General features: G+C 43.6%; 3 protein-coding genes and 1 long non-coding RNA gene across 5 annotated transcripts in view; 1 reads left to right on the top strand and 3 right to left on the bottom strand.

Moving 5' to 3' along the window:
• Window positions 1–77: 77 nt before the first annotated feature.
• LOC112646299 (uncharacterized) lies at window positions 78–23,196 on the top strand. Its single transcript, XR_003127548.3, has 4 exons — window positions 78–384; window positions 695–861; window positions 11,933–12,107; window positions 14,385–23,196. It is a non-coding gene; the product is annotated as an uncharacterized LOC112646299 (long non-coding RNA).
• On the bottom strand, window positions 1,042–3,725 carry LOC112646298 (ferritin light chain-like). The gene has a single exon (XM_049110854.1). The coding sequence runs from the start codon at window positions 3,425–3,427 to the stop codon at window positions 2,909–2,911; it is 519 nt and encodes a 172-aa protein (XP_048966811.1). The 5' UTR covers window positions 3,428–3,725; the 3' UTR covers window positions 1,042–2,908.
• On the bottom strand, window positions 12,101–13,438 carry LOC112646297 (proline-rich protein 3-like). Its single transcript, XM_025426199.3, has one exon. The coding sequence runs from the start codon at window positions 13,015–13,017 to the stop codon at window positions 12,244–12,246; it is 774 nt and encodes a 257-aa protein (XP_025281984.2). The 5' UTR covers window positions 13,018–13,438; the 3' UTR covers window positions 12,101–12,243.
• The window catches only part of SMURF1 (SMAD specific E3 ubiquitin protein ligase 1), a 113,460-nt gene continuing 108,735 nt past the window's right edge, over window positions 21,396–26,120 (bottom strand). For both annotated transcript variants that reach the window (XM_025426198.3, XM_025426197.3), the window contains exon 18: window positions 21,396–24,642. In XM_025426198.3, coding sequence (XP_025281983.1) covers window positions 24,543–24,642 — 100 coding nt within the window. In that variant the 3' untranslated portion in view covers window positions 21,396–24,542. The remainder of the gene's footprint in view (window positions 24,643–26,120) is intronic.

Here is a 26,120-nt window from a genome sequence, read left to right as displayed (position 1 = left end):
GGGCAGGTGGGCAGGCGCTTGGCCTCCTCCATCCTGTGGGTGGCGCCCACGAGGCAGAAGAGCCTGCCCCGGAGGACCTGGAGGGGGGTGGTGTCTGAGGATAAGATCCGGAAAAACGGCCTGAGGGACAGGGCTTGCGGCTTGCATTGTAAAATTATGATTCTGAATTTAAAAGGACTCCTCCATTGGGAAGCGCTTTGCTGAGAGGCAGACGGCTTTCACACAACTCCGGGCCAGGATGCAGCCCTTCCCAGGCCTTGCCTACAGACCTCTCCTCCACCGACGCCCCAGGCCAGCATGGGGGAAGCTTGCGGCAGGTTTCCTGCCGTGTCACTGCAAAATCCAGTCCAAGGGGCAAAACCAGAGGGGCCGGAATAAGCGAAGGTGACCATGAGGGTGCTGGTCTGTACCTGGGATCCAGGGTCATTGGCAGTGGGTGGCCGCAAGATGGGGCTGTTACACGGGTCACTGGTCCTCAGGTGGAGGGTCCCTGATCCCTAAGTGAGTGGCCCTCCACAGAGGAGGGGTTTCCAGCTCAGAGAAGAGCAGCTCCTGAAGGTTCAGCTGTGGAATGTGGTGGTGCTGACACGGCGTGGTCAGCATTTGGAGGAGGGAAGTCAGTGTACTGAGGGCCCCAGGTTCTGAGCCAGCTTCATTCAAACCATGCCCTTGGCGCCCATCCCCCCACCTCCAGGTTTCTAGGAAAACCAGCCCTTGAACAGTGAGGGCAGAGAGTGTTCCTCCGTGGAGTTCCAGCACCTTCTGCTCTCCATCCATCCATAAGTGGAAAGGTCAGGGACCTGGACTCAGGAGGCCAGAGAACGGGTCTGTTTATGGGGGTTCTCCAAGCACCACTGCAAGGTAGGTACTGTTTTATTAAACACGTTTTTTTTATTATGAGAAAAGATACATAAGATTCACCATTATAACCATTTTTAAGTGTCCAGTTCAGTGGCATTAAGCGCATTCACATAGTTATGTGACCCCCACCCCCACCACCATCCTTCTGCAGAACTTTATTCGTCTTCCCAAACTGAAACTCTGCATCCATTAAACACAACCCCCCGTCCCCAGCACCTACCCTTATACATTCTGTCTCATGGATTTGTCTCCTCTAAGAATTTCCTTTAAGTAGAACCATATGGTATTTGTTCTTTTGTGCTTGGCTTGCTTCCCTCAGCATCCGTCCTCTAGGTGTGCCTGTGGTGTAGCATGTGAAAGCAGTTGCTGCTTTTTTAAAGCTGAATCATACTGCATCACAGGTATATGTGTATATACCACATCTTGTCTTTTCATCCATCAATGGATGGTTTTTGGATATGGTAAATAATGCTGCGTGAACACGAGGGTGCAAGTATCTGTGGGACTCCCAGTGCTCAGTTCTTCGGGGAATATGCACAGAAGTAGAGTTGCTGGATCATATGGTAATTCTGTTTTTAACTTTCTAAGGACTGCCGTGCAGTTTTCCTTAGCAATTGCCTCATTTTATGCCCCGACCAGTGGTGTACACAGGTTTCAATTTCTCCCCATCCTTGCCAATGTTTATTTCCTTTTATTCTTGTAACAACCATTCTAATGGGTGTAGTAGGGTAACGTCCATCTTATTGGGGTTTTGGTTTACATTTCCCTTGTGATTAGTGACTTTGAGCATCTTTTGATGAGTTTGCTGACCATTTATGTAACTTCTTTGGAGAAACATCTATTCAAATCTTTTGTCTGTTTCTTAATTGGACTGTTTTGTTTTTTGTTTTGTTTTTTAATTGTAGGAGTTCTTTATATATTGTGGTTCCTAACCTCTTACTAGGTTTATTATTTACACATTCTCTCCCATTTTGTGGCCTACTCTCCCATTCTGTTGACAGTGCCCCTTATGCCCCTATGACAGTGCATAAGTTTTAAATTTTGATATAGTTCGATTTTTATAGTTTTCTTTTGTTGCCCATGCTCTTTGTTGCCATATCCAAGGAATCATTGCCAAACCCAATGTCATGAAACTTTTCCCATTTTTTCTAAGACTTTTATAGTTTCATTTTTTTTTCTAAAGATTTTATTTATTCATGAGAGACATAAAGAGAGAGAGAGGCAGAGACACAGGCAGAGGGAGAAGCAGGCTCCATGCAGGGAGCCTGACGTGGGACTCGATCCCAGAACCCCAGGGTCATGCCCTGGGCTGAAGGCAGGTGCCAAACCACTGAGTCACCCAGGGATCCCCTATAGTTTTATTCTTACATTTAAATCTTTGGCCCATAAAGTAGGGGTTCTATCTCTTTCTTTGGCCTATAGATACCAGTTTTTCAAGTGCCATTTGTTTCCAAGTGCCACCCTCCACAGAATAGTCAATTTAACCATATATGAGGGGATTGATTTATTTATGGGTTCTCTGTTCTATTACATTGGTCTGTATGTCTGTCCTTTTATTTTCTAAGTATTTATTTTAGTAATCTCTACACTCAGTGTGGGGCTCGAACTTAGGACCCTGAGATTGAGTCACATGCTTTTCCAACTGAGCCAGTCATGTGTCACCTATATATGTCATTATGTCAGTACCAAGCTGTTTATTACTTAGCTTTGTTGTATGTTTGGAAGTGAGGAAGTGTGAGACTTCCAACACTGTTCTTTTTTCAAGATTCTTTTGGCTAGTTGGGGGTCCCTGAGATTCCATATGAATTTTAGGGTGGATTTTTCTTGTTTTGCAGAAGTGGTGTTTGATTTCTTTTTTTCTTTTTTTTTTTCTTTTTTTTTTTTCTGCAAAAAGCTTTATTGTCTCCATTTGGTCCACGTTTTGAGAAAGGGCTCCAGGATGGTTAAAAAGCTGCCTCATGGCTGCATGGGAAAAGGTTCAGGCACAAGCCCTGGCACTGGGGGATGCCAGAGGAGCCCCTCAAAGACTGCTGGTCTCCAGAGGCTCCTAGTCGTGCTTGAGAGTGAGCCTTTCGAAAAGATATTCACCCAGCCCAGCCTGGGGGGTGGCCAGCCTGCGGAGGTTAGTCAGGTGGTCGCCCATCTTCTTGATGAGTTTTACCTCATCTAGGAAGTGGTTCTCCAGGAAGTCACAGAGATGGGGATCCGCGCGGGCAGAACCCAGGGCATGCAGATCCAGAAGGGCCTGGTTCAGGTTCTTCTCCAGAAGCAGGGCGGCTTCCATGGCATCCAGGGTCTTCCCCCACTCATCTTGGGATGGTTTCTGCACGTCCTGGAAGAGGGCGCAGCCGCCGCGCTGGTTTTGCATCTTCAAGAAACGCTCAGCGCCCTCGCACTTCTCCAACTCGCGGAAGAAGTGGCCCACACCCTCCAGAGCCACATCGTCACGGTCAAAATAGAAGCCCAGAGAGAGGTAGGTGTAGGAGGCCCGCAGGTGCATGTTGACCAGGCGGTTGACGACGGCCTCCACCTCGGTAGAATAATTCTGACGAATCCGGGAGCTCATGGTTGATTCCAGACAAGGAATTAAATTCAAACTTGGGTGTTCACTGCCGGTGGCAGAAGATGGCCAGGAAGATGGCTCCGAAGGTTGCGACTGGAAAAAAGGTTGGAGGGTGGCTGTTGGCTGGTAGAAGGGGCGTCCCTGGGTCTGTTCATCCAAACACTGTTGAAGCAAGAGACAGATCCGCAGGACTGCCGAAAGCACCGCCTGGTGTTAGATTTCTATAGGAGTTACATTGAATCTGTAAATCATTTTGGACAGTAAAGACATCCTAGCAATGTTAAGTCTCCCAGTCCGTGAACCCAGAATGTCCTTCCATTGATTTTTGTGTCCTCTTCAACTTCTCATTTTATAATTTTTATAGTTTTGAGTGTGTGTTTCATTTTCTTGGTTTATTCCTGTTTTATTCTTTTAGATGCTACTACAAATGGAATTATTTTCTTTTTTCTTAATATTTTGTTTATTTTTTCATGAGAGACACACAGAGAGAGAGAGAGAGGCAGAGACACAGGCAGAGGGAGAAGCAGGCTTCATGCAGGGAGCCCAATGCAAGACTTGATCCCAGGACTCCAGGATTGTGCCCTGAGCCAAAAAGGCAGATGCTGAAACCACTGAGCCACCCAGGCGTCCCTGGAATCATTTTCTTAATTTCATCTTTGGGTTGCTCATTCACCTATAGAAACACAACTGATTTTTGTGTGTTGACTTTGTATCCTGTAGCTTCACTGAATTCATTTTTTTAGTTCTGACAGGCTTTTTGTTTGTTTTTATCAGGAACAAAAGATCTTTCTTTTAAGACAGTGTTGGCATAAATTTTCCTAGGGGGAAAACCATTTTAGTTGTTGGACACATGCAGTCAGAAGTCTGAAAAGTTAGGAGGCTTTAGTTTCTTGAAGGGAAAGAAAATAAGAACTGACTAAAGTTTCTCTGAAAAACTTTACTTAAAAAGGAGATCATGGGAGGTAAAAGATGAGAGTTGGGTCTCAAGGAAATGGTGGAGCTCAAGAAGCATGGAGGAAGACAGCTACCTTGCGGTAGAGGTGGTGGGGGTCCTTAGGAGGGGAAATGAGTATTTTAATGGACACTTGGGCCACTCCTGGTTAATGAACCAGCTAATGGTGGGGAGGTGAGGAGAATAGAGGGAAAAGCAGGGGGAACAGACTCTGGATTATGAACCTGTGAGCTGGTATGGAAATTTTGGCTCATCAGAAGAAAAGTGAGAAAAATCAATGTACCAAAGTGAGGTTCATAAAGGACAATCAATGATAGTCCTCTACCATGAAAAGCTTTTCTTTTAGAATGTCCTTATTAGGGGCACCCGGGTGGCTCAGTGGTTGAGCATCTGCCTTTGGCTCAGGTCATGATCCTAGGGTCCTGGGATCGAGTCCCGCATTGGGTTCCCTGCAGAGAGACTGCTTGTCCCTCTGCCTATGTCTCCGCCTCTCTCTGTATCTCTCATGAATAAATATACAAAGAGAGGGGCGGAGACATAGGCAGAGGGAGATGCGAGATCATGCCCTGAGCCGAAGGCAGATGCTCAACCACTGAGCCACCCAGGTGCCCCTAAATAAATAAAATCTTTTAAAAATGTCCTTATGAAATGAAATGCTAGTGATATGGGTGATTGTTATTAATTTCTCTAATGTTATCTTTGACAAACTAAAAAATCAATAACTATATACGAGTCTCCTGATTCTGGTCAGTATATTTTACTGGTCTGTAAAACAGAAGAGTTTGGGAAATACTAAACAAGTCATAATTATATGGGATTCTGTATAAGAGTGTAAGATGTTTCTTAATCTTTAGCTTATTTTTAACTCCAAAATTTAATGACAAGGCTAAAAAAAAAAAGCATGGACCTACATCATGCATAGATAATAGATGAAAAATCTTAAACTAACACCAAATATAATTCAGGACTATTTTGATTCCTACACCGCATGAATGTGTAGTGGTACAATTTTTATGTATTTCTGGATAACATGCATTATTTTTAGTGAATTATCTAGAGTTACTGTATTCATCTTGACCATATCATAGTCTATGGTCAAATAATATGCCACTTCACTTATGTCAGGATCCTACAACAGTAAACTTATATTTCTCTCCTCCCATCCTTTGTGCCATTGATGTCATACTTTTTATTTCTATCTATGTTAACCTCACAACACAGTATTATTTTTACACTAGGCTATATTTTCTTTATGTATATGTAAGTTAAATAATCTCTATACCCAGTGTGAGGCTTAGACTCATGACCCAGAGATCAAGAGTTACATGCTCCATCGACTGAGCCAGCCAGGCACCCCTAAACCACACTTTCTTTCTTTCTTTCTTTCTTTCTTTTTTTTTTTTTTTTAAACCACACTTTCTTAACAGGAATCATATTGTTCCTTTGTATGGGGGACTGATTTGATAAAAATGCCTAAAAGGCTCCTTAGAAAGATGGCATTGTTTTTTAGTTCTAACAGTTTTTTGGTATGTATTTTCTTTCTTTTTTTTTTTTTTTTTCCAAGACCACAGGCATGGTATGTATTTTCTTAGGTTTTTCTATTTGTAAGGTTATATTGGATAGTGTTCTATATATGTCTGTTAGGTACAACTGGTTGTAGTATTGTTCAAGTCCCCTTTTTCATTAGTGATCTTCAGTCTACTTATTCTCTGTATTATTTAGAGTATTAGAAATCTTCCACAATTACTGTAGAGCTATCCATTTCTCCCTTTAATTCTGTCAACAATTGTTTCATATATTTAGGAGCACTGATGTCTGATCCATATAATTATAATTCTTCTTTCTTCTTGGTGAATTGGCTTTTTATTGTTATATGATACCCTTCTCTGTCTCTTGAATAGTTTCTGTCTTAAAGTCTGTTTTGTCTTACATCAGTGTAGCTGCCTCTCTGCTCTCCTGTCATTACCGTTTGCACAGACTACCTTTGTCTATCCTTTCACTTTCAAGCCATGTGTGTCCTTATATCTAAAGTGAGTCTCTTATGGATGGCATCCAGATGGACCCTGGTTTTTTTTCCATCCTGCCAATAAATGACTTTTGATTATGGAGTTTATTTATATCTTCTTTTTAAGTTTATTCATTTTAGTAATCTCTATACCCAAAATGGGGCTGCAACTCATGATCCCAAGATAAAGAGCTGCATGCTCTTCCAACTGAGCCAGCCAGATACCCCTAATTCATTTGCATTTAAACTAATTACTGATTAAAGAGGACTTAGTTTTGCCATTTTATTTGTTTTCTATGTCTTAAAGCTTTTCTCCTTTCTCATTTCCTCCATTACTGCCTTCTTTCATGTTCGGATGATTTTTTTGGTAGGGAAATTTTGGTTCCTTTCTCATTTGCTTTTGTGTATATTCTACAGATATTTTCTTTGTGTTACCACAGGGATTACACTTAATACCTTAAAATTTAAGAATCTCAGTGAAGTTGATGCCAATTTAACTTCAACCATATACAAAAACGACTTTTTTAGAGCTGTGTCCTCCATTTGTTATTGATGTATCAAGTTACATCTCTATACATGGTATATCCACAAACATAGATTTTATGCACTTGCCTCTTAAATCGTGTAGAAAATTAAAAGCGGGGTTACAAAACCAAATTGCCATAATATTTGTCCATGTATTTACCTTTGCTAGAGAACTTTATTTTCTTATTTTTTTGTAAAAATAATAAACTTTATTTATTTATTCATGACAGACAGAGCAAGAGAGAGGCAGAGACACAGGCAGAGGGAGAAACAGGCTCCCCATGGGGAGCCCAATGCCGGACTCAATCCCAGGACTCTGGGCTCACGCCCTGAGCTGAAGGCAGATGCTCAATCACTGAGCCACCCAGGCTCCCCTTCTTACGGCTTTGAGCTACTCTCTAGTATCCTTTCATTACAACATGAAGGTCAGCCTTTAAGCTGTTCTCTGCAGGGCATTTCTAGTGGTAATGAATTCTGCCAGCTTTCATTTTTCTGGAAGTTTTAATTTCTTTCTCATTCTTCTTGAAAGACAGATTTGCTAGATACAGAAAACTTGATCGACAACTTGTTTTTTCTCTTTCAGTACTTTAATTGTCCCACTGCCTTCCAATGTCCAAGGTTTCTACTAGGAAGTCTGCTGATAATTTTATTGAGGATCCTTGCACATGATAAGTTATCCTTTTCTTGAAACCTTAAAAGATTTTGTCTTTGGCTTTTGAGAGTTTAATTTAAAAGTGCCTCAGTATAGGTCTCTTTGGTTTATCCTGCTCAGAGTTCTTAAGCCTTCTGGATTTATAGATACATGATCATCTTTCCTCAAACTTGGGAAGTTTTCAGCTATTATTTCTTCAAATAATCTATTTCTCTCTCTCTCTCTCTCTCTCTCTCTCTCTCTCTCTCTCTCTCTCCTCTCCTTCTGGGACTCTCATAATTCCTATTTGGGCCCATCTGATGGTATCCTATAAGTCTCTTAGCCTTTCTTCACTTTTCTTCATTCTTTGTCTTTCTGCTCCTCTGATTCACTGATTTCAAATGACCTGTCTCCGAGTTCACTGAATCTTTCTTCTGCCTGTTCAAGTTTTCCAGTGGAACCGCTAGTGGGTTTTTCAGCTCCAGAATTTCTATTCATAAATCATTTTCCTGATTTCCACTGATTCTTTGTCCATTTTCCCCCTTAGATCTTTGAGGATTTTGGGAAGGAGGTTTTTTTTTGTTTTATTTTTGTATTGTTTATTTACATTCAATTAATTAACATATAGCTTATTATTAGTTTCAGAGGTAGAGGTCAGTGATTCATCAGTCTTACAGAACACCCAGTGCTCATTGTATCACATGTCCTCCTCAATGCCCATCACCCAGCTACCCCATCCCCCCACTTCCCTCCCCTCCAGCAACCCTCCGTTTGTTTCCTATGATTAAGAGTCTCTTATGATTTGTCTCCCTTTCTGATTTCATCTGTTTTATTTTTCCCTGTGCTCCTCTTTTGTTTCTTAAATTCTGCATATGAAAAAAAATCCACGAGTGAAATAATATGATAATTGTGTCTCTGATTGACTAATTTTGCTTAGCATAATACCCTCTAGTTCCACCCATGCTGTTGCAAATCGCAAGATTTCATTTTTTTTTTTTTTTTTTTATGATTCAATAATACTCCATTGTGTATATATACCACATATTCTTTATCCATTCACCTGTCGATGGACATCTGGGCTCTTTCCGTGGTCTGGCTATTGTGGACATTGCTGCCATAAACATTGGGGTGCAAGTGTCCCTTCATTTCACTACGTTTGTATCTTTGGGGTAAATACCTATAGTGCAATTGCTGGGTTGTAGGGTAGCTCTAGTTTCAACTTTTTGAGGAACCTCCAAACTTCTCCAGAGTGGCTACACCAGCTTGCATTCCCAACAAAAGTGTAAGAGAGTTCCACTTTGTCTTTGAGCATTTTTAAGACAATTGTTTTAAAGTCTTTGTCTCAAAAGCCTATGTTTATAAGTCTATGTTAAACCTCTGTCTTATATAAGTCTATGTTCAGGAACTATTTTCGGATATTTGTGTTTTTCCTTTGTATGATGCATGTTTTATTTGTGCCTTGTGATCTTTTGTTGAAAATTGGGCATCTGAAAAATGTGCCAGTTTTTGTAGACCATTTCTGTGCAGAGGAAGACTTTTGCTGATTGGCCTGATATAGAGGCTCTTCTCAGGCTTTTTCTGGGTGTGCATCATCCCTGAGCCTATGTATATGCCTAATTCCCCCCCAGTTACAAAGCTGCTTTTAAATGTCTTAATTTTCTTGAGAGTATTACCCCGTCTTCTCGAGCCTCAGACATTCTATTATATTCCTCCATCAGTAATCTTTTGCCCCCAGTGTCTTCACGTAGTCCTCTTGCAGTTTTCATGGGCCATGCCTGTTGCTTCTTGTAGCTTCCTGTATTCTGAGATTTGAGCTGCGCTGCTTTCGACTGAGCTCCAGGTTATGAGACACAAAGACTAGCCCTTCAGCCTCTGATAGGCTGCTTTGCTCTCCCTGGTTTGTAAAAAAGGGGACTGGGGACCTGGCTGCCACTTCCCCCAAACCATGCTGTGCCACACCAGGGAGGGAGTGCAGGGGGGAGGCAAGGGCAAGTGAAAACACTTTGAAATTTCCTATCACTGTAAATGTAGCTTTTTCTTTTTTTTTCTTTTTTTTTTTTAAATGTAGCTTTTTCTTGACTGCACATTTGCTTTCTTGCTGTAGATGTTTGATTCCTAGAGCTTCCATAAAGTTGTTTCAGCCAGTCTGTAGTTTTTTGCTGTGTCTGTGGGGAATGAGGGCCCAGAGCTTCCTAGTCCTGCATCTTGGCTGACGTCACCATCTACGCCTTTCCTTTAAAGGTTATATTTTATTAAGTTATAATTTGCGAAAGTGTAAATTAAAAATCTTTTAAAAGAAAAACTCATTTACAGAAATATATCAGTCTTAAAATCCAGTCTAAATCCAGCCCTTGACACACAAAAATGAGCTCTGAAATCCTCAAGTACTCTTAGGGCAGGTCCCATAGTGAGGGGCCTGGCACCAACCAAAATCTGTCCATCCTCACATTCTCTAGACTCAGGAAAAAAGGGAATAGTTACTCATGAGATTCACTTTTATGTCAAGTACAACCATAAATTAAGCCCCAATGATTGTAACAGCAATAAAACCAAAAGAGGAAAAATTGTCAAAATTGTCTTAGAAATTATTGTTTTATTTATGGATTATTTTAACAGACTTAGTAACAACAAAAATTCTGTATTCACACTACCCATAAATAGAATGACATGGAATCATCTAAGTTATAAGATTCATATTCAGATATTCTTCAGTTATTAATCATTTTAAGAATAGTTTTATCAAGACTCTAATTAGAACCACTATATAATCTCTGAACATATGAAATATGTTTTATATTTTTAGCAATAAAGCTAAAAGAGAAAAAACTCAGTTACTTTAGTGCAAAGATAAAACTATGTAAGTAAGGTTCTAGATCGTTAGAAGGCAATCACTTCCTCAGACTGTGGATGAAGGTGGATTCTGGTGTAGACATTTCTCTTGTAGTGGAGTATGTGTTGAGCCAACAAAGACCACAGGAGGAGAGACTGCCTGGAGGACAGCATTCTCATTTTCCTGAATGTAGGGAAGTACGGGTGCTGGGCTTGGTCCCTGGGACCTCTTGGTTTGGGGAACATCTGAGTCCAAGGAGAGGACTGGCATCTTGGCCAGCGGTTCTGGGCAGATGAGTGTCTAAGCATCTGCCAGCCATCAGGAGGATGGACACGCTCAGTGGAGGGTCTCTTCTCCTGAGGGCCTGAGCCTGTGGGGGATGCCTGGGGCCCTGTACCATCACAGCTCCATGTTCCTTCTTCCTCAGGGGGCTGGTTTCCCTGCTGGGCCTCTTGGGCCTCTGCCAGATGCTTCACCCAAAATATTAGGGGTATATGTTAAACTTTTAATTTTTTAAACTTTTAATTCCTTCTGAGTAACTTTTGTCTGAAGTCTGCATTCTTTTCCTAAATTACTGTGCTTCTCTCATGGGAAATGAACTGACCTTGAGAAAGTCCACTGAGGATTTCTGATGTTTCCGGAAGAATTTTGGCCTCCTGACCAGGTTTTAGCTGTTCACATTTGTGTCTGACCTTTAAATTGCTTCAGAAAGATTCTCCTTTCTCTTTCCATGGAGAATGAATTCTTGATTGAATGAAAATACATTCCAGAAATGATACATTTCTTCATCTCTATTCAGTTTCTGCTGGACTCCTACCTCTCACTTTCTGTGACTTTTTTTTTTAAAGAGAATCATAAGGAAAAATGGGAAATTTTTAACATCCAGATTCTATTCTTTATGTGATCATGAGCTCACATAAAGTTGATTTTCACCTCTCAGGGTGAAGGAGCCCTCTGACTCGGAGATTAGAACCCCATTCCTGGGGATCCCTGGGTGGCTCAGCGGTTTAGCGCCTGCCTTCAGCCCAGGGTGCAATCCTGGAGTCCCGGGATCAAGTCCAGCGTCGGGCTTCCGGCATGGAGCCTGCTTCTCCCTCTGCCTGTGTCTCTGCCTCTCTCTCTGTCTTTCATGAATAAATAAAAAATAAAATCTAAAAAAAAAAATAAAAAAAAAGAACCCCATTCCTATAGAGCTGCAAGAATGTGCCAGACTACACCAACCCCACCAGGTAAACGCCACGCCTATTTTAAATATTTTCCAAAAGCTGGGAGTGGGGGAGGTGGGCAGAATGACTGAAGGTGAGTGGGATTCCAGTTATGGAAGGAGTGTGTCCCAGGGAATACAGTCAGTGTTGGCATGGTAGTGTGGGATGGTGACAGACGGCAGCTATGCTTCTGGGGAGCAAAGCATAACATGTAGACTTGTCAAATCCCTGTGTTGTACACCTGAAACTAGTGTAACATTGTGTGTCAATTGTACTCCAACAAAAAAATATTTTTCAAACCCAGAAGATCCTATAACTTTCATATGTAAATCAATATTGAAACTTTTTTTTTTTTTTCAGCACCAAAGAAGTTTCCTGTTGAGCAGTCAATCGGCGAAGGGGAAGAGGATCCAGGAGGCAGTTGAAGAGAGCAATGGTGGGGTCCTGAAGGCGAGTCTCTGGAGGCTGAATCGGAAGAAAGCCCACACGCTGGGCACCAGTGATGAAACAAAACTCTGGACCCCAAATGGGGGAGGTGAGAAATGGGGGTGGGTGTCATTGACTGAGGGTGGTGGGTGGAACAGCCTCACAGTAGCCGTCACAGGGCCACAGGGAAATATATGGCCGCTAGGTCAGAGGGCTCCTTCCAGCCTGGATGGGAAGGCACAGTCTCACAGAGGAGGTCCATTGACGCCTGGGTGGTAGAAGGCACAGAGGTCCTCATATCGACAGTGGCCCTTTTTGGCAAAGTGTCGGCAGACGGGGCGGTTGGATTTGTCTTCCATAACTTGGGGGCCATCCTTGGGTGGGCAGGTATTTTTGATAAGAGACCAACTTTTGAGCCTTCGGGGATTTCTCTGCTCTTTGTGAAAGCCTCCTCTGGAAGGACCCCCATGGCCTGGTCCAGGAAAAGGAGGTTCAGTATTGGCCCCCCACCAGCCACGACCATATGGGCCGCACCTGGGACCCAGGCCTCCCCGGATTGGGCCTCTGCCCCTGGGAGGAGGTGGGAGGCTCAGCAGTGGTGGAATCATTGGTCCCCTTGATCCTGGAGGACCTCTGTGAAGAGAGTCTGCATTCTTTTCTGTCTGGCTCCTTTCGCTCAACACCGTGTTTGTGAGATTCATCCAGGTTGCCTGTAGCAGGAGTTCGTTCATTTTCATTGCAGTGTAGTATCCCATTGCATGCACACACAACAACTTATTTATCCATTCTACTGATGGTGGACATGTGGGTGGATTCCAGTTTGGGGCTGACTTGGGATCACCAGGCTTTCCATTGGCCATGGGGGGAGGGCCCAGAAGGCTAGGTGGTCCGATGGGACTCCCATCCTCCTCGTCTCCAGTCTCCCCCCGCTCTGGCAGCGGGGGCTGTTGCGGAGGCGGCGGCTGCTGCTGATTCTGCTTCTTTCGTTTGGGCATCGTGGTTGCGGCAATGCGAAACATTTTTAAAGTGATCTCAAACTTTTATTTTTTAAAGCACAAGCAGCAGGGTGAGGGGCAGAGAGAGAGGGAGAAAGAGAATCTTAAGCAGACTCCATGTTCAGCGTGGAGCCCAACATGGGATTCAATCTCATGACCCTGAGACCATGACCTGAACCAAAACCAAGAGTCGGATGTTTAACCAACAGAGCTACCGAGGCACCCCAACTTTTTTTTATTTTATTTTTATTTTTTTATTTTTTCAAACTTTATAAATTTTTTTTTTTTTTAATTTATGATAGTCACAGAGAGAGAGGGGCAGAGACATAGGCAGAGGGAGAAGCAGGCTCCATCACACCGAGAGCCCGATGTGGGACTCGATCCCGGGTCTCCAGGATCACGCCCTGGGCCAAAAGGCAGGCGCCAAAACGCTGCGCCACCCAGGGATCCCTTTTTTCAAACTTTTTTAACAGAAGTTTATGAATTTTATTTTTTTCCAGTTTGAGATACAGTTGACATATGACATTGTGTTAGTTCAAGGTGTACAATATAATGATTTGGTACATGCATCTATCACTGTTTTTCTCTGATTGCACTGAAGGATTCTCTGGAGATTTTAAATGGGACCTGTAAGGGCACAGCTAATTTTCTTTCCCTGACACCATAGCACACATTTGGTGTTCTCTTTTCTCAAGACTTTTTAAAGTATCTGAGCCACATCAGTCAGTTTCTTCAAAACTTGCAACACACCTTCTGTGGGCTTTCTGCTTCCTGACAGAGCCGTCCCATCCAAGTTCACATCCCCACATTACATCCTCCCCGTATTGCTGGCCAAGTCCTCCTGGAGCTGAGCTGTGGGACCAGCTAGGGATACCCAGTGTCCCCTGCATCAGGACTGGCACTGGACTCCCGCCCCACATGCCCTCTTGGCTCATCTGACACTTTATTCCATGCGCTGACCCCCTTCCTCCTCCAGCTTTCTCCTGCTTCTGAAAACAGCTTTATGCTTCCCTAGAGACGATAATTCTGATTTAGGGCATTGTGAAGGGGACTTGTGAAGCCTCCCTTCATTCCTCTGTTGGCTTCTAGAGGCTGATTTGGTTGCAGTTACTTGGCGCTGGGTGTGTTCTGAGGACTCGCTTGAAGACTGAGCTTTCATCCATCAGCTGTTGGCGCAACTGTTCCACACATTGAGTTTTCTCTTTGCTTAGTTGACTTGTGAAACTCTTGACATGAAATCTCAAGTAAGGGGGGGTGGGGCTTTCTGTGTGAAGCTAAGCTGCTCAAGGGGGCTGCCTTTCCTTCAGGAAGACTCCTTGTCTTGTTTGCACAAATCAGGCTTTTCGTGATGAAAAATCAAGTATGACCCTAATTGTCACCATCTCCCACAGCAATCTGTGTGTGCTGGTCCCCGGCCGAGGACCTCTGCAAAAGTGTCACCTCTTGGCAGCATGACCAGCATGACATAGAGCACTGCAGCCGTCAACAGGTAGGCGAGCACGTACTCCCCTGGCACAAAGACAGAGGCTGCTCTCGCCCAACGTCCCCTGGGAGCCCCTGGGCAGGAATCTGACCCCATGACCCCCAGGGCTGGTGCACATGGTCCCTGGGGCCAGAGGGGCTTCCTGGAGTCTGGATCACCCTGGCCCTGCCTGATGGCCTATGAGCCGTGGGGGGCCAGTACATGCGGCCAGCTGTGGCCAGCATTGTCCTTTCCCTGCATCATTCTGTGTCCGGATGCCACATCTGCCCTGCAGGGCTCAGGAAACTCCCCCCATGCAGGCCTCTCCTGCATTAGGTCTGGCCAGCTTTGAATATCTAGGAGGGTTACGGGAGGGGTTCTGGAGGGTCTCACACAAGGTACTACTCTCCCCTTAAAAGCCAGTGGAATGTTCAGTGTTCACGGTTCAGGAATCTGAGGTCTGGCTGTGAGCAAGGAAACTTGATTTCAAACCCATCCTGCAAGCAGTGAAATGCTTGAGGTGAGGTAGAAGCCCTTCAGGATGTTGAGATCACAACAGGGATCCTGGGGGCCAAGGGCTCCTCCTGGGGGCAAGAGGGCTGGGGGCGCCTGGTCTGCAGGAGGCTGCCATATGACACACTGATTGCAGCCTGTGAGACTCTGAGCAGAGGACCAACTTGAGTTGTGGTAGGAGTCCTGATCCATGAAAAATGTGAGTTAAGAAAAAAAAAAAAGGGAAAAAAACAGCCATGTATACAAGGGAATTTAAAAAGCCATGCTCATGTTCATGGAAAGACACAGGTTCAAGAAAGACCAGAGAAGACCTCAAGCTTTCACCTCAGGCTCATCAGAGATAACTTCAACAATTGAAAAGAAAAAATAATGGGGAAAGAGGATAATCTGATTTCCAGATTTACATTATAAAATTCAAATGTCCAGTTTTCAACAAAAAGTCACAAGGCATACAAAGGTATGGCCCGAAAGAAACAAGTAAACAGAAATCATCACTGAGGAAGCAGACAGCAGATGTACTAGACCCAAGGACTTTAAAATAATGGTCTGAAGGCTGCTGAAAGGGCTAGAGGAGGACATAGAAAAAGACAGGAAAACAGTATGTGACCAAAAATAGGAATATCAATAGAAACAGGAATTACAAAAAAGAACCAAAAGAAAATTCTGGAGGTGACAAGTGTAATAACTGAAATGAAAAATTCCCTGAGTTTTAAAAAGACATTTAAGTAGGAAGAATCAATGAACTTAAAGATAGAACAGTTGAAATTGAGAAAAAAAGAAAAGTGCACAGAACCAGAGTCCTATGGGACACCATTAACGCACTGTGGGAATCCCAGAAGAAACAGAGAGAGAGAGGGGAGGGAGGGAAGGAGGGAGGAGTCAAAAGAATATTTGAAGAAACAACGACCCTTGGGATCCCTGGGTGGCGCAGCGGTTTGGCGCCTGCCTTTGGCCCAGGGCGCGATCCTGGAGACCCGGGATCGAATCCCACATCGGGCTCCCGGTGCATGGAGCCTGCTTCTCCCTCTGCCTGTGTCTCTGCCTCTCTCTCTCTCTCTCTCTGTGTGACTATCATAAATAAATGAAAAAAAATAAAAAAGAAACAACGACCCAGAACTTCTCAATTTGATGAAACACATCAATCTATATGTATAAGAAGCTGGACAAACTCCAGATGGAACTAACTCAAGGAAACAGCAAGATAAAGAATCTTGAAAGCAGCAAGAGAGGTGACTTGTCATGTACAAGAGATCCTCAATAAGATGATCAGATTTCTTATCCAACTTTGAAGGTCGGAAAGCAGAGGACTGATTTATTCAAACTGATGAAAGATACTTTCAGAATTCTATATCCAGCAAAATTGCTCTTCACAAATGAGGGTGTGTGCCACCAGGACTGCTTTACAAAAAGTGCTTAAGAAGTCCTTCTATTCGAAATAAAGGATGCTTGCTAGACAGTAACTCAAAGCTGCAAGCAGAAGTCAAAATCCCCAGTAAAAGTAACACATGGACTATTATAAAAGCTAGTATTATAATTTTGGTTTGTAAGTCGGCTTTTTAAATTTTCTACAGGATTTAAATACATAAAAAACTAATCTATATTACTGGGCACACAATGTATCGAGATGTAATCTGTGACATCAATCATAGGGGGAGATGGAGCTGCACGGGAGCAGGGAATTTTATGTGCTATTCAAATTGGCATAAATTAGGTTGTTGCAATATTAGGATGTTAAGTGTAATCCCTGCATAACCACCAATAAAACATCTATAGAATATATACAAAAGGAAACCAGAAGAGATTCAAAACATGTCGCTATAAAAAAATCAGATACGAAAGGCAGTTAATGGAGGAAGTAAGGGACAAAAAAAAACTATAATGTACATAGAAGATGAATAATAAATGGAAGAGACAAGTTCCTTCTTCTAAGTAACTAAATGTCAATATATTAAACTCTCTAATCAAAAGGCAGAGATTGAAGATGTCTAACTAGAAGTTCCAGGCCTGTGCTACCCCCTTGGAAACACTGAAAATACATACATAAAAACAACTACAGACTAAAATAACTTTATAGGCCCTCTGGAAAGCAGACAAAAATTTACAGCAAGCAGGTGAATGCCATCAAGAAAAAGCCACAGTCAAAATGGCAGGGAATTCTGTGGCAGTTTTGTTTGCCGTTGTCTCAACCCCTCCTAGCACAACAATGCATGGTTGGGAGGAAGCAGCCCAATTCCTGGTTTCCTTCCTTGTGACGAAAGGAGGAGAGCAGAACTCATTTGCCATGTTCTGAGCTGTCCGGACTGCCCGAGGGCCTGGTTTCTGTCTTGCCTGGCTTGGAGCTGGAGAAGATGGCATGAGGGACTGCAGGTTGGCAGCAGCAAGCAACACAACATGTGCAGACCTACAGATGCCTGGGGCAAGATATTATGAGAAGCAAAATACAGTAACATGTCTAAGGTCCCGAGAAGAAGCTGGGGTGAGATTTTGGGATATTAGGACTTCTTAAAAGCAGCCACATGTGTATGGGGAAAAGGGGCAGAGAGTGCTTGGGAAATGTATGGGCCCAGGCAGGACACGAGCCCAAAAAAGACCTGACTTAAGCCATCACTCTGGGTTGATCACAAGTTTTAGAACACACTCTGCTAATTAGTGAAGGTCTTCCTGCCATTCTGCAAAGAATGGGAAGATATGGCTGTTTTTTCAAATGATTTCAAAACAAATCTTTTGTTTGTTTTTTTAAAAAGGTATTTATGGCTTTTTTTTTTTAAGATTTTATTTATTTATTCATGAGAGACAGAGAGAGAGAGGCAGAGACACAGGCAGAGGGAGAAGCAGGCCCTATGCAGGGAGCCCAACGCGGGACTCTATCCCGGGACCCCGGGGTCATGCCTTGGGCTGAAGGCTGCAGCTAAAAGCCACCCAGGCTGCCCAAATCTTTTGTTTTCAATGAAAGATCTCAAGGCATACAAAGAAACAGGAAAACGGAAACGTTCAAAGAAACAAAATATTATCTTCAGAAACCCTAGAAACCATCCCTGGAGAACCACAGGCATCAGGCTTACTAGAAAAGACTTTAAAATAACTGTTAAATATTCTCAGAGAACTAAAGGAAATCAAGCAACTGATATATGAACAAAATGAGAGTATCAAAAAGTTACCTTCTTGAAGTATATTAGTAAAAAGAGCCAAATTCTGGAGCTAAAAAATACAACAGCTGAACTGAAAAATACAATATAGGGATTCAGCAGCAGACCTGAGCCGTCAAAAGCATCTGTGAACTTAAGACAAGTCATTTGAAATCAGTGAAACAGAGGAGCAAAAAGAAAAACAATGAAAAGCAAAGAGGGCCTAAGGGCCTTATGGGACACCATTAAACAAAGATTTGCATTACTGGGGTCCCAAATGGAGAAAGAGAGGGGAAAGGAGCAGAGAACATACTTGAAGTGATGGACAAAAATTTCTCAAATCTGAGTATAGAAATGGACATACAATTTTAAGAAACTCGACAAATTTCAACAAGATAAACCCAGAGACACCCACAGCAAACACTGAAAAACTGAAGGGCAAAATGGACAGCTCTACTTAATAGGATTCTTTAGGACCTCACTCTGAGTAAGTTAGAACAACCAACTAGAAGATCAGTAGGATCTTGTGAGGACTTGAACACTAGAGACCATTTGGACCTAATCAACCTATATACAAATATCTCCGCCAACAGCAGCAGAATATACCTTTTCCTCAAGGGACACAGGGAACATTCTCCATAATAGGCCACATTCTGTAAGGCCATGAGTCGAGTCTCAAAAAATTTTAGAAGATTGAAAGCATACAACACAGTTGCTCCTCCCACAATGGAATGAAGCTAGAAATCAGTAACAGAAAGAAAATTCATGAGTATGTGGAAGTAAAGCAATACATTACAAGGGAAATTAGAACCTATCTTGGAAAAAAAAAAAAACTATCTTGAGATAAGTGATCATGAAAACACAAAGCAGCACTAAGAAGGAAACTTAAAGCTATAAATGCTTACATTAAAAAAGAAGGAAGGTCTGAAATAAAACACCTACCTTATACCATAAGGAACTAGAAAAAGAAGATAAAACTAAGCTGAAAGCTAGCAGTAGGAAAGAAACAATATCACAGCAGAGAGAGAACAGAAAACAGAAAGCCACTGAAGTCAAGAGTTGGTTCTATCAAAAAATCAACATAATGGGAAACCTTTAGCTAAATGCCTATGGCAGGGGAAAGATGTGAACTCAACCACACAAGAGGGCACCTTACTACAAATACATTAAGAAGGATTATAAGAGAGCTCTATGAATAATTGTATGCCAACAAAATGGATAACCTGGATGAAATGGACACATTTCTAGAAACACAACCTACTAAGACTGAATCATGAAGAAATAAAGTCTGAATGGACCTATATATAACTAGTAAGGAGATTGAGTCAGTAATCAAATGCCTCCCAACAAGAAAAGTCCGAAACCCAATGGCTTCATCAGTGAATTCTACCAAACATTTAAAGAACAGACACCAATCCTCCTCAGACTCTTCCAGAAAGAGAAGAGAATGCTTTCTAACTCATTCTTAGGAGGCCAGCATCACCTTGATGCCAAAGCCAGACAAAGACACTACAAGAAAGCAATCAGTCAGTAGCCCTCACAAATATTGATGTAAAACATTTCCAACAAAACATTAGCAAATTGAATACAACAACACAGTAAAAGGATTAAACACATCATGACAAAGTAGGATCACCAAAATGCAAGGATCATTCAGTATATAAAAATCGATTTAATATGCCATATTAACAGAATGAAAGGGAAAATGATTATCTCAACTGACACAGAATCATTTGACAGAATTCAATACCTTTTCATAATAAAAACACTCAACAAACTAGCAATAGTGGGAAAATGCCTCAACACGGTAAAAGCCATACATGAAATATCCCACAGGTCCTATCATTCCTAAAAGTAAAGGACTAACAATTTTTCCTCTCAGATCAGGAACAAGACAGCATGTCCACTTTCATTACTTCCATTGAACATAGTACTGGAAGTCCTAGCCAGAGCAATTAGCAAGAAAATAAAGAAACAGGCATTCAAATTGGAAAGGAAAAGATAAAATTGCTGACAATACGATCTCATATATTGACAACTTTAAAGATTATACATGCATCATTAGGATAAATGAAATCTGCAAAGTTGAAGGATAAAAGTCAACACACCAGCCAGTTGTGTTTTTAGACAATAACAGTGTATAATCTGAAAATTAAAAATTCCATTTAAAATAGCATTTAAAAGAACACAATACTTAGAAATAAACTTAACCAAAGAGGCTAGTGACTTAGACACTGGAGACTACACAACACTCTGAAAGGAAGCAAAGACAACACAGCTGTTAGTCCAGAATGTCTCTTCTGGGTACCATGGCCAGATCAAGTCAACACATAAAGTCAACTATCACGACAAGTGTCCATCAAACCAAGGGAAATGCAAAATGTGCTACATTCCTACAAGAGAGCATTACTCAGCCATAAAAAGGAATGGAATTGTGGTATAAGCTCTAACACAAGTGGACCGTGAAGTCTGCTAAGTGAAATAAGACCTGGGGAGACAACTATTTCATATAAGATTCCACTTATATGATGTCCCTAGAATGGGCAGGTTCACAGACAAAGCAGAACAGAGGTGACCAAGGGTCAGGGGATGGAGGAATGGGGGTTACTAGTTAGTGGGTCCAGAGTTTTAGTCTGGGAGGATGTCTTAAGAGGTTTGGGTATAGACGGTGGTCATTATTGCACTATGCTTGTGAATGTTTTCATTGCCACTGGAGTGGACTTTACCAATGGGTTAACTGATAGATACTATGTGTGTTTTATCACAAAAAAAATAATTGAAAAGGAAAATAAAAATGCAAACCAATGAGTATGCCCAGTGTGTGAAGATACCAGTTAACAGATTCAAAACTTTCTCTAGCCCACAAGTTTTTCGACAGAGCACGTTCAACTGCTTGCTGTGTTTTTATTCACTCTTTCTACAATTCTAAAGTTTTTTTAAAAGTTTTTTTAAAAAAGATTTTACTCATTTATTCATGAGAGACACACACACAGAGGAGAGAGAGAGAGAGAGAGAGAGAGAGAGAGAGAGAGAGAGGCAGAGACACAGTCTCCATGCAGGGAGCCCAACGTGGGACTCCCGGATCCCGGGACTCCAGGATCACGCCCCAGGCTAAAGGTGGCGCCAAACCGCTGAGCCACCCGGGCTGCCCTACAACTCTAAAGTTTGTCCCTTTTCCATTCCAAGTTTGTCTAACCATCACCTTTCTTTTTTGTGGGACTGAAAAAACAAAAAAAAAACAAAAAACAAAAACAAAAAAACAAACTCCACCTCATTTCCACACCAAAATATCAGACACCAAAAAATGTAAAGTCGTGAGTTTATTGCATATGTAACAAAATGAATCTGACCTCCCGGGTCCAGCCTGCTGTACAATCACTGTTTGTTTTGTGTTTCCAGCTGGTTCCATAACCACATTAAATAGAACTAGTATTTCTTTAAATATTTTTGATTTTGACATAAAACACAACATTAGTGTACAATTTTCACAAAATAAATCAGCAATAAAAACAGTGGGAAGAATAACAAGGATAGCAGCAATACTTAAAAACAAGACGTTACAAAATAAATTAAAAAATACATTATAAAGTGGTTGAGAAACAAAAATAAACAAATTTTAAAAATTCATACTATGTTTTGGGAAGGCTGCCGTGCGGCACACACCTGGCTGCACATGGGGCTGGGGGACGGGGCGTCTTCTCTGCGGAAGGCCATTCCTGACAGCCCAGGTTTGAGGACCACCTCACCTGAATTGGGACCGCGCAGCTGAGCAAGCTTAGGGAACACGCTCCACCTGGGGGGCAGACGTCCCCCTCAGAAGAGAGCTGTCCTCACTGGCCCCCACACGGCCCCTCTGGTTTTCCTACCTACAGCACTGGCAGAGCGGTGGTTTGCTACATCCCTGAGGGTCGGCTGATGACCGCTGGTGAGGGCAAGCCTGGAAGTTGGGCCCCTGAAGCATCTGGGCAAAGAGGTGAGGGGGGACGGGTGGGTGGGTGGGGATTACTGAGGAGGCTGGCGAACGAGAGCTTGTGGGGAACGGGGTCTGCACAGACCCAAAGTGGAGCGATCGGGAGCTTTCACCCACTGTCTGCCATGCTACTCTTGGGGTAGCTCAATCCACTGTTGATAGTGAAGGTTCTAGAAGTGTGATGCCACTGACAAGCCCGTTTGGCAAGAGTAAACCAGGGCTCTGGAAGGTTCTGCCCTTTCAGGCTCCTTTGTACCACACAGCTGATGAGGGTGCCCACGTGCAAGTGTAAGAAGAGCCAAGACCCAGGCCTTACAAGACAGGTAACGCTCGCTGAGGTGACATCTGAACCTGACACACGGGAGCAACACAGGGCTGGCAGGTGCAGTTCCTAAGGACCGTGCCCTGATCCTCCCCACAGCAGGAAGATCGTCTTAAAGGAGCCAAACACAACAACCCTACTAGACCCTCGTCTCCTCACTAATCCCTACAGATTTTGGCCAACACCACAGAAGACTCTAGAGGTCCTTCCCACCACGGTAGGGGGTGCTCTCAGCTCCCCCGGGGAGGACTCCTCCTCACACTGTGGAGGTTCACCTTGGAGAGGAGGCCTATCTAAGGGAAGGTCTGTAGTGGGTATTTCCTCGCTCTTCCAGAGGAAGATTACGAGGGAGGATGAGAGAGACAAGGGGGATCCAGCTTCTAGAACGCCCTCAGAAGGATCATGGTAAACGAGACACAAGATAAGCCCAATGGGGGCAAGGCAGAGCTTCTGGAAGACCAAGCCCACAAGTTGGCCTGGACTTCCTGAATAGATTTAATTTTCCTTCCGCGCTCTCTCCTAGAACCTCCACGAGCAGCCCAGAAGTGTGCTCTCGCAGCTCCTGGCACCCACAGCCGGCACCCGTGGCCCACCAAACTGGCAAACCCCTCATTCCAAAGGAGGGTCTCTCCCCCAAGAGGTCCCGGAGCTCCTCACAGGGCACCCGAAGAACCACAGCGAAATAGGAAGGGTAAGCATGCCTCCAAACCCACCATGGTCCAGAGATTTCAGTAACCGAGTCATCCAAAAAAGTCCTTCCAGACCCATCTCAGACCTACAGCTGAATCCCAACGCTTAACTCCAAAACCAACTGCAAAATTTCAACAGTGAAATGTCGTGCTAATTAATTACCCCACACTGGCCCCCCCAAAACAAAAACAACAAAAAACCAAACAGGACAATTTGCTGCTGCTGCTGCTGCTGCCACTGCCGCTTCCCTTCATGGAAGTTTGTCTCCAATCAAACCACCCAGTTAAAATACTGCTTGAACTGCTTGTGCCCATTGGAAAGGGGTGTTAGAAACTCAGGGTCTGGGCTGACTTTGGCCTTGCTCAGCACATGAAGGATGTTTGGGCGAGTGAAGTGAGCAGTGATTGCTAGTGTCGCCATCTGACACTTGGAGAATGAGCAGAATGAGCAGAGTGGAACCATCCCCCCAACCTCCCCCACTGTCAGAACAGCAACTCGGTGAGGGGAGCTAAGTCACTGAGGTTATCCGTCTCCCCCTCTCCCTTTTAGACTAGTGCACACCAAGCCAGCAGCTGGAACAACAGACTTCTCTTGTTCAGCTCGTAGCAACTTCCCGTGATGCGGTGCTTTGTTAGTGTTGGGGTGCCCAGCCCACATACAGGCAGGACAGGCTGCACAGATCTGAGGCTGGTGTGGTCTGTTCTTTTATAAGCTCTGTTATGTGGCATTTTCACTGGAAAAATATCTTGAACTAGATCAATAACATGGCAAAGGGGACTCTTAACAGAAAGATCATTCTTCTCGATGCAAAACACATTTTTCAGCCAGGACACCCTGAAAAATACCCCGGGCCTCCAGCACAACTGCCCTAGTTTCCTTTACCTTTCCAAAAGGGAAGCACATTTTCGATGCAAGCTTCCTGCCGTAGAATTCCGACAGAAGATATGGTTATTTTTTTCAGTTAGAAATTAATCTGCTACCCCGAGCAGACTGCTAGGCTGTGATTGGAATGTGAGCTGCTGAACTTGCAAAGGGCCTCGGGACTGTTTGGACACAGCACAGCTAGTGGAGCTACCAGTTACGAACCCTCAGTAAGTCAAGCTCAGTTCCAGAACTTGTGGGTCGATCCTCCGCTAAAGACCACAGGGCAGTGAGCCTCTCACCATAGGGTTACAGTCATAGAATATCCTGTGTGACCGAAGCCAAATGCTAAACCTGGCTGCCTTTTATTGGATGGGTGATGGAAGGGGGTGGGAGTACTGTCATAAAGGAGGAAAATACGGGTGGAAGCCACCAACCAAAGTCCCCCCACCCCCCTTGCTCCCCCCAACGAAAAGGAGGGGAGACAACCCTTTCCCTCCGGTTATCTAGGGTTCCCGGGCCTCAGCCAGCTTCGCAGGAGGCACACAGAAAGCTTGCTTTTGGTCTGGTGGTCATGAGCTAGAATCTGTTGCCTTTGGTTGCTCTTCACTCCACAGCAAACCCACAAGTCTCCTCCACGGCTGTCAGCAGCTTCTCATAGAGCTTCTCATATGATTCATAAGGTGGAATGTCAATCCGATTAAAGCTGGAACAGGACAAAAGACGGAGAGTCATTGCTGGGGGTGGTCCAGACCTAGAACCTACTTCAAGGACAGGACAGGCGGGGGCAGTGCCTTCGTGGCCCTGAGCTAGCAGAGTGTGTGTGTGGGTGCACGGAGGAGGGATGGAGCCAAGGGAAGGGGAAAGCAGCTCATCGCCTCGTTGGGATAAGGAGGTAGAGGCAAGTTTTCCACTTCTCCCTGGTCCTTCTGCTTTGAAAGTCAAGATTTTTCATTGAACACACAGCAAAACAGCTTCTAAGATCTTTAAAACCAAAATGAAACCAGTTACTATTTCTTGGTTCTATTAGGACAAAGCTCTCAGCTCGTTTTGTTTGTTGTCTTCGGGAGGAGTTATTGCTCAGCACCAGGAATACCAGCTTGGGAGACCACTGTAAACCAGACCAGCCGCGGTCAGATCACCACTAACAATCTACTGCATGTCTAATCCTCCGTGACTTGATCTGAGACCAGATGGGCCAGCCTGGAATACTTCTTGCAAAAACAAGCTCTATCTCAAAACTAATGAAACGTCAAATCTCTGACACTGAAATGAAACAAATGATGAACCAGCATTTCCCTGGGGAAATTCATTTCTAATGCTGTTTTTAAGAAAAAGGAAAAAAGAACACCCTTAAGAAGGATATTCTCTCCTAACAAATAAAAAAATACAGAATTCAGACCGAGAGGCCATGTAGTAGCTTACTAAATTACAAGGGGTTAAGCAATTAAGGATGGTTTTTCTCAAGAAAGATTTAGGCTGGGGATCCCTGGGTGGCGCAGCGGTTTGGCGCCTGCCTTTGGCCCAGGGCGCGATCCTGGAGACCCGGGATCGAATCCCACGTCAGGCTCCCGGTGCATGGAGCCTGCTTCTCCCTCTGCCTATGTCTCTGCCTCTCTCTCTCTCTCTGTGACTATCATAAAAAAATAAAATAAATTAAAAAAAAAAAAAGATTTAGGCTGAATGGCGGTGAGTCTTTTTGTAAACTCAAGCATCAGAGGACACTCCTCACATCTGGTTCCCTCGAGGCACAGAACTATGAACGGACAGAGCCTTACATGGAGCACAGCAGCTGCCGGGCATCAACACGGCACTGTTGGCCTCGCTGGGCAGGGCGCTGTAGCCTCGCCATGGCCTCGGGATGGCGCAGACATCGGAACCCACGCCCTGAGGTTCCCAATCAGGAACCTTCTGTTACACCCTGATGCATCCTGGTGACCAGGAGCTGGCTCTCCTGAACTAGAACCACTAGTCTTTTCAATACACAGTTTCTGAGGCAAACGGTATGGAAGTAACTTGATTTTTAAACCACAAAGGAAGTAACCTGCTATAGATATTATTTAAGTTAAAATTTAGGGAAGAAACATTTTTCAATATACAACATGCATCCATCATGGACAAAGTTCTGAGAAAGGAAACGGAGCCCCAGGAAGTGAAGACTGGTAACTCCAAATTAGAAACTAC

Source organism: Canis lupus, chromosome 6, assembly GCF_003254725.2.
Source record: "Canis lupus dingo isolate Sandy chromosome 6, ASM325472v2, whole genome shotgun sequence".
Lineage (NCBI taxonomy): Eukaryota > Metazoa > Chordata > Mammalia > Carnivora > Canidae > Canis > Canis lupus.
The sequence above is the reverse complement of the archived record's forward strand: the minus strand, read 5'-3'. Positions and strand labels throughout refer to the sequence as shown.

Bases quoted from the DNA above. Each gene is read 5' to 3' on its own strand.
- LOC112646298 (XM_049110854.1), bottom strand. From the start codon at position 3,427: ATGAGCTCCCGGATTCGTCAGAATTATTCTACCGAGGTGGAGGCCGTC.
- LOC112646297 (XM_025426199.3), bottom strand. From the start codon at position 13,017: ATGTTTCGCATTGCCGCAACCACGATGCCCAAACGAAAGAAGCAGAAT.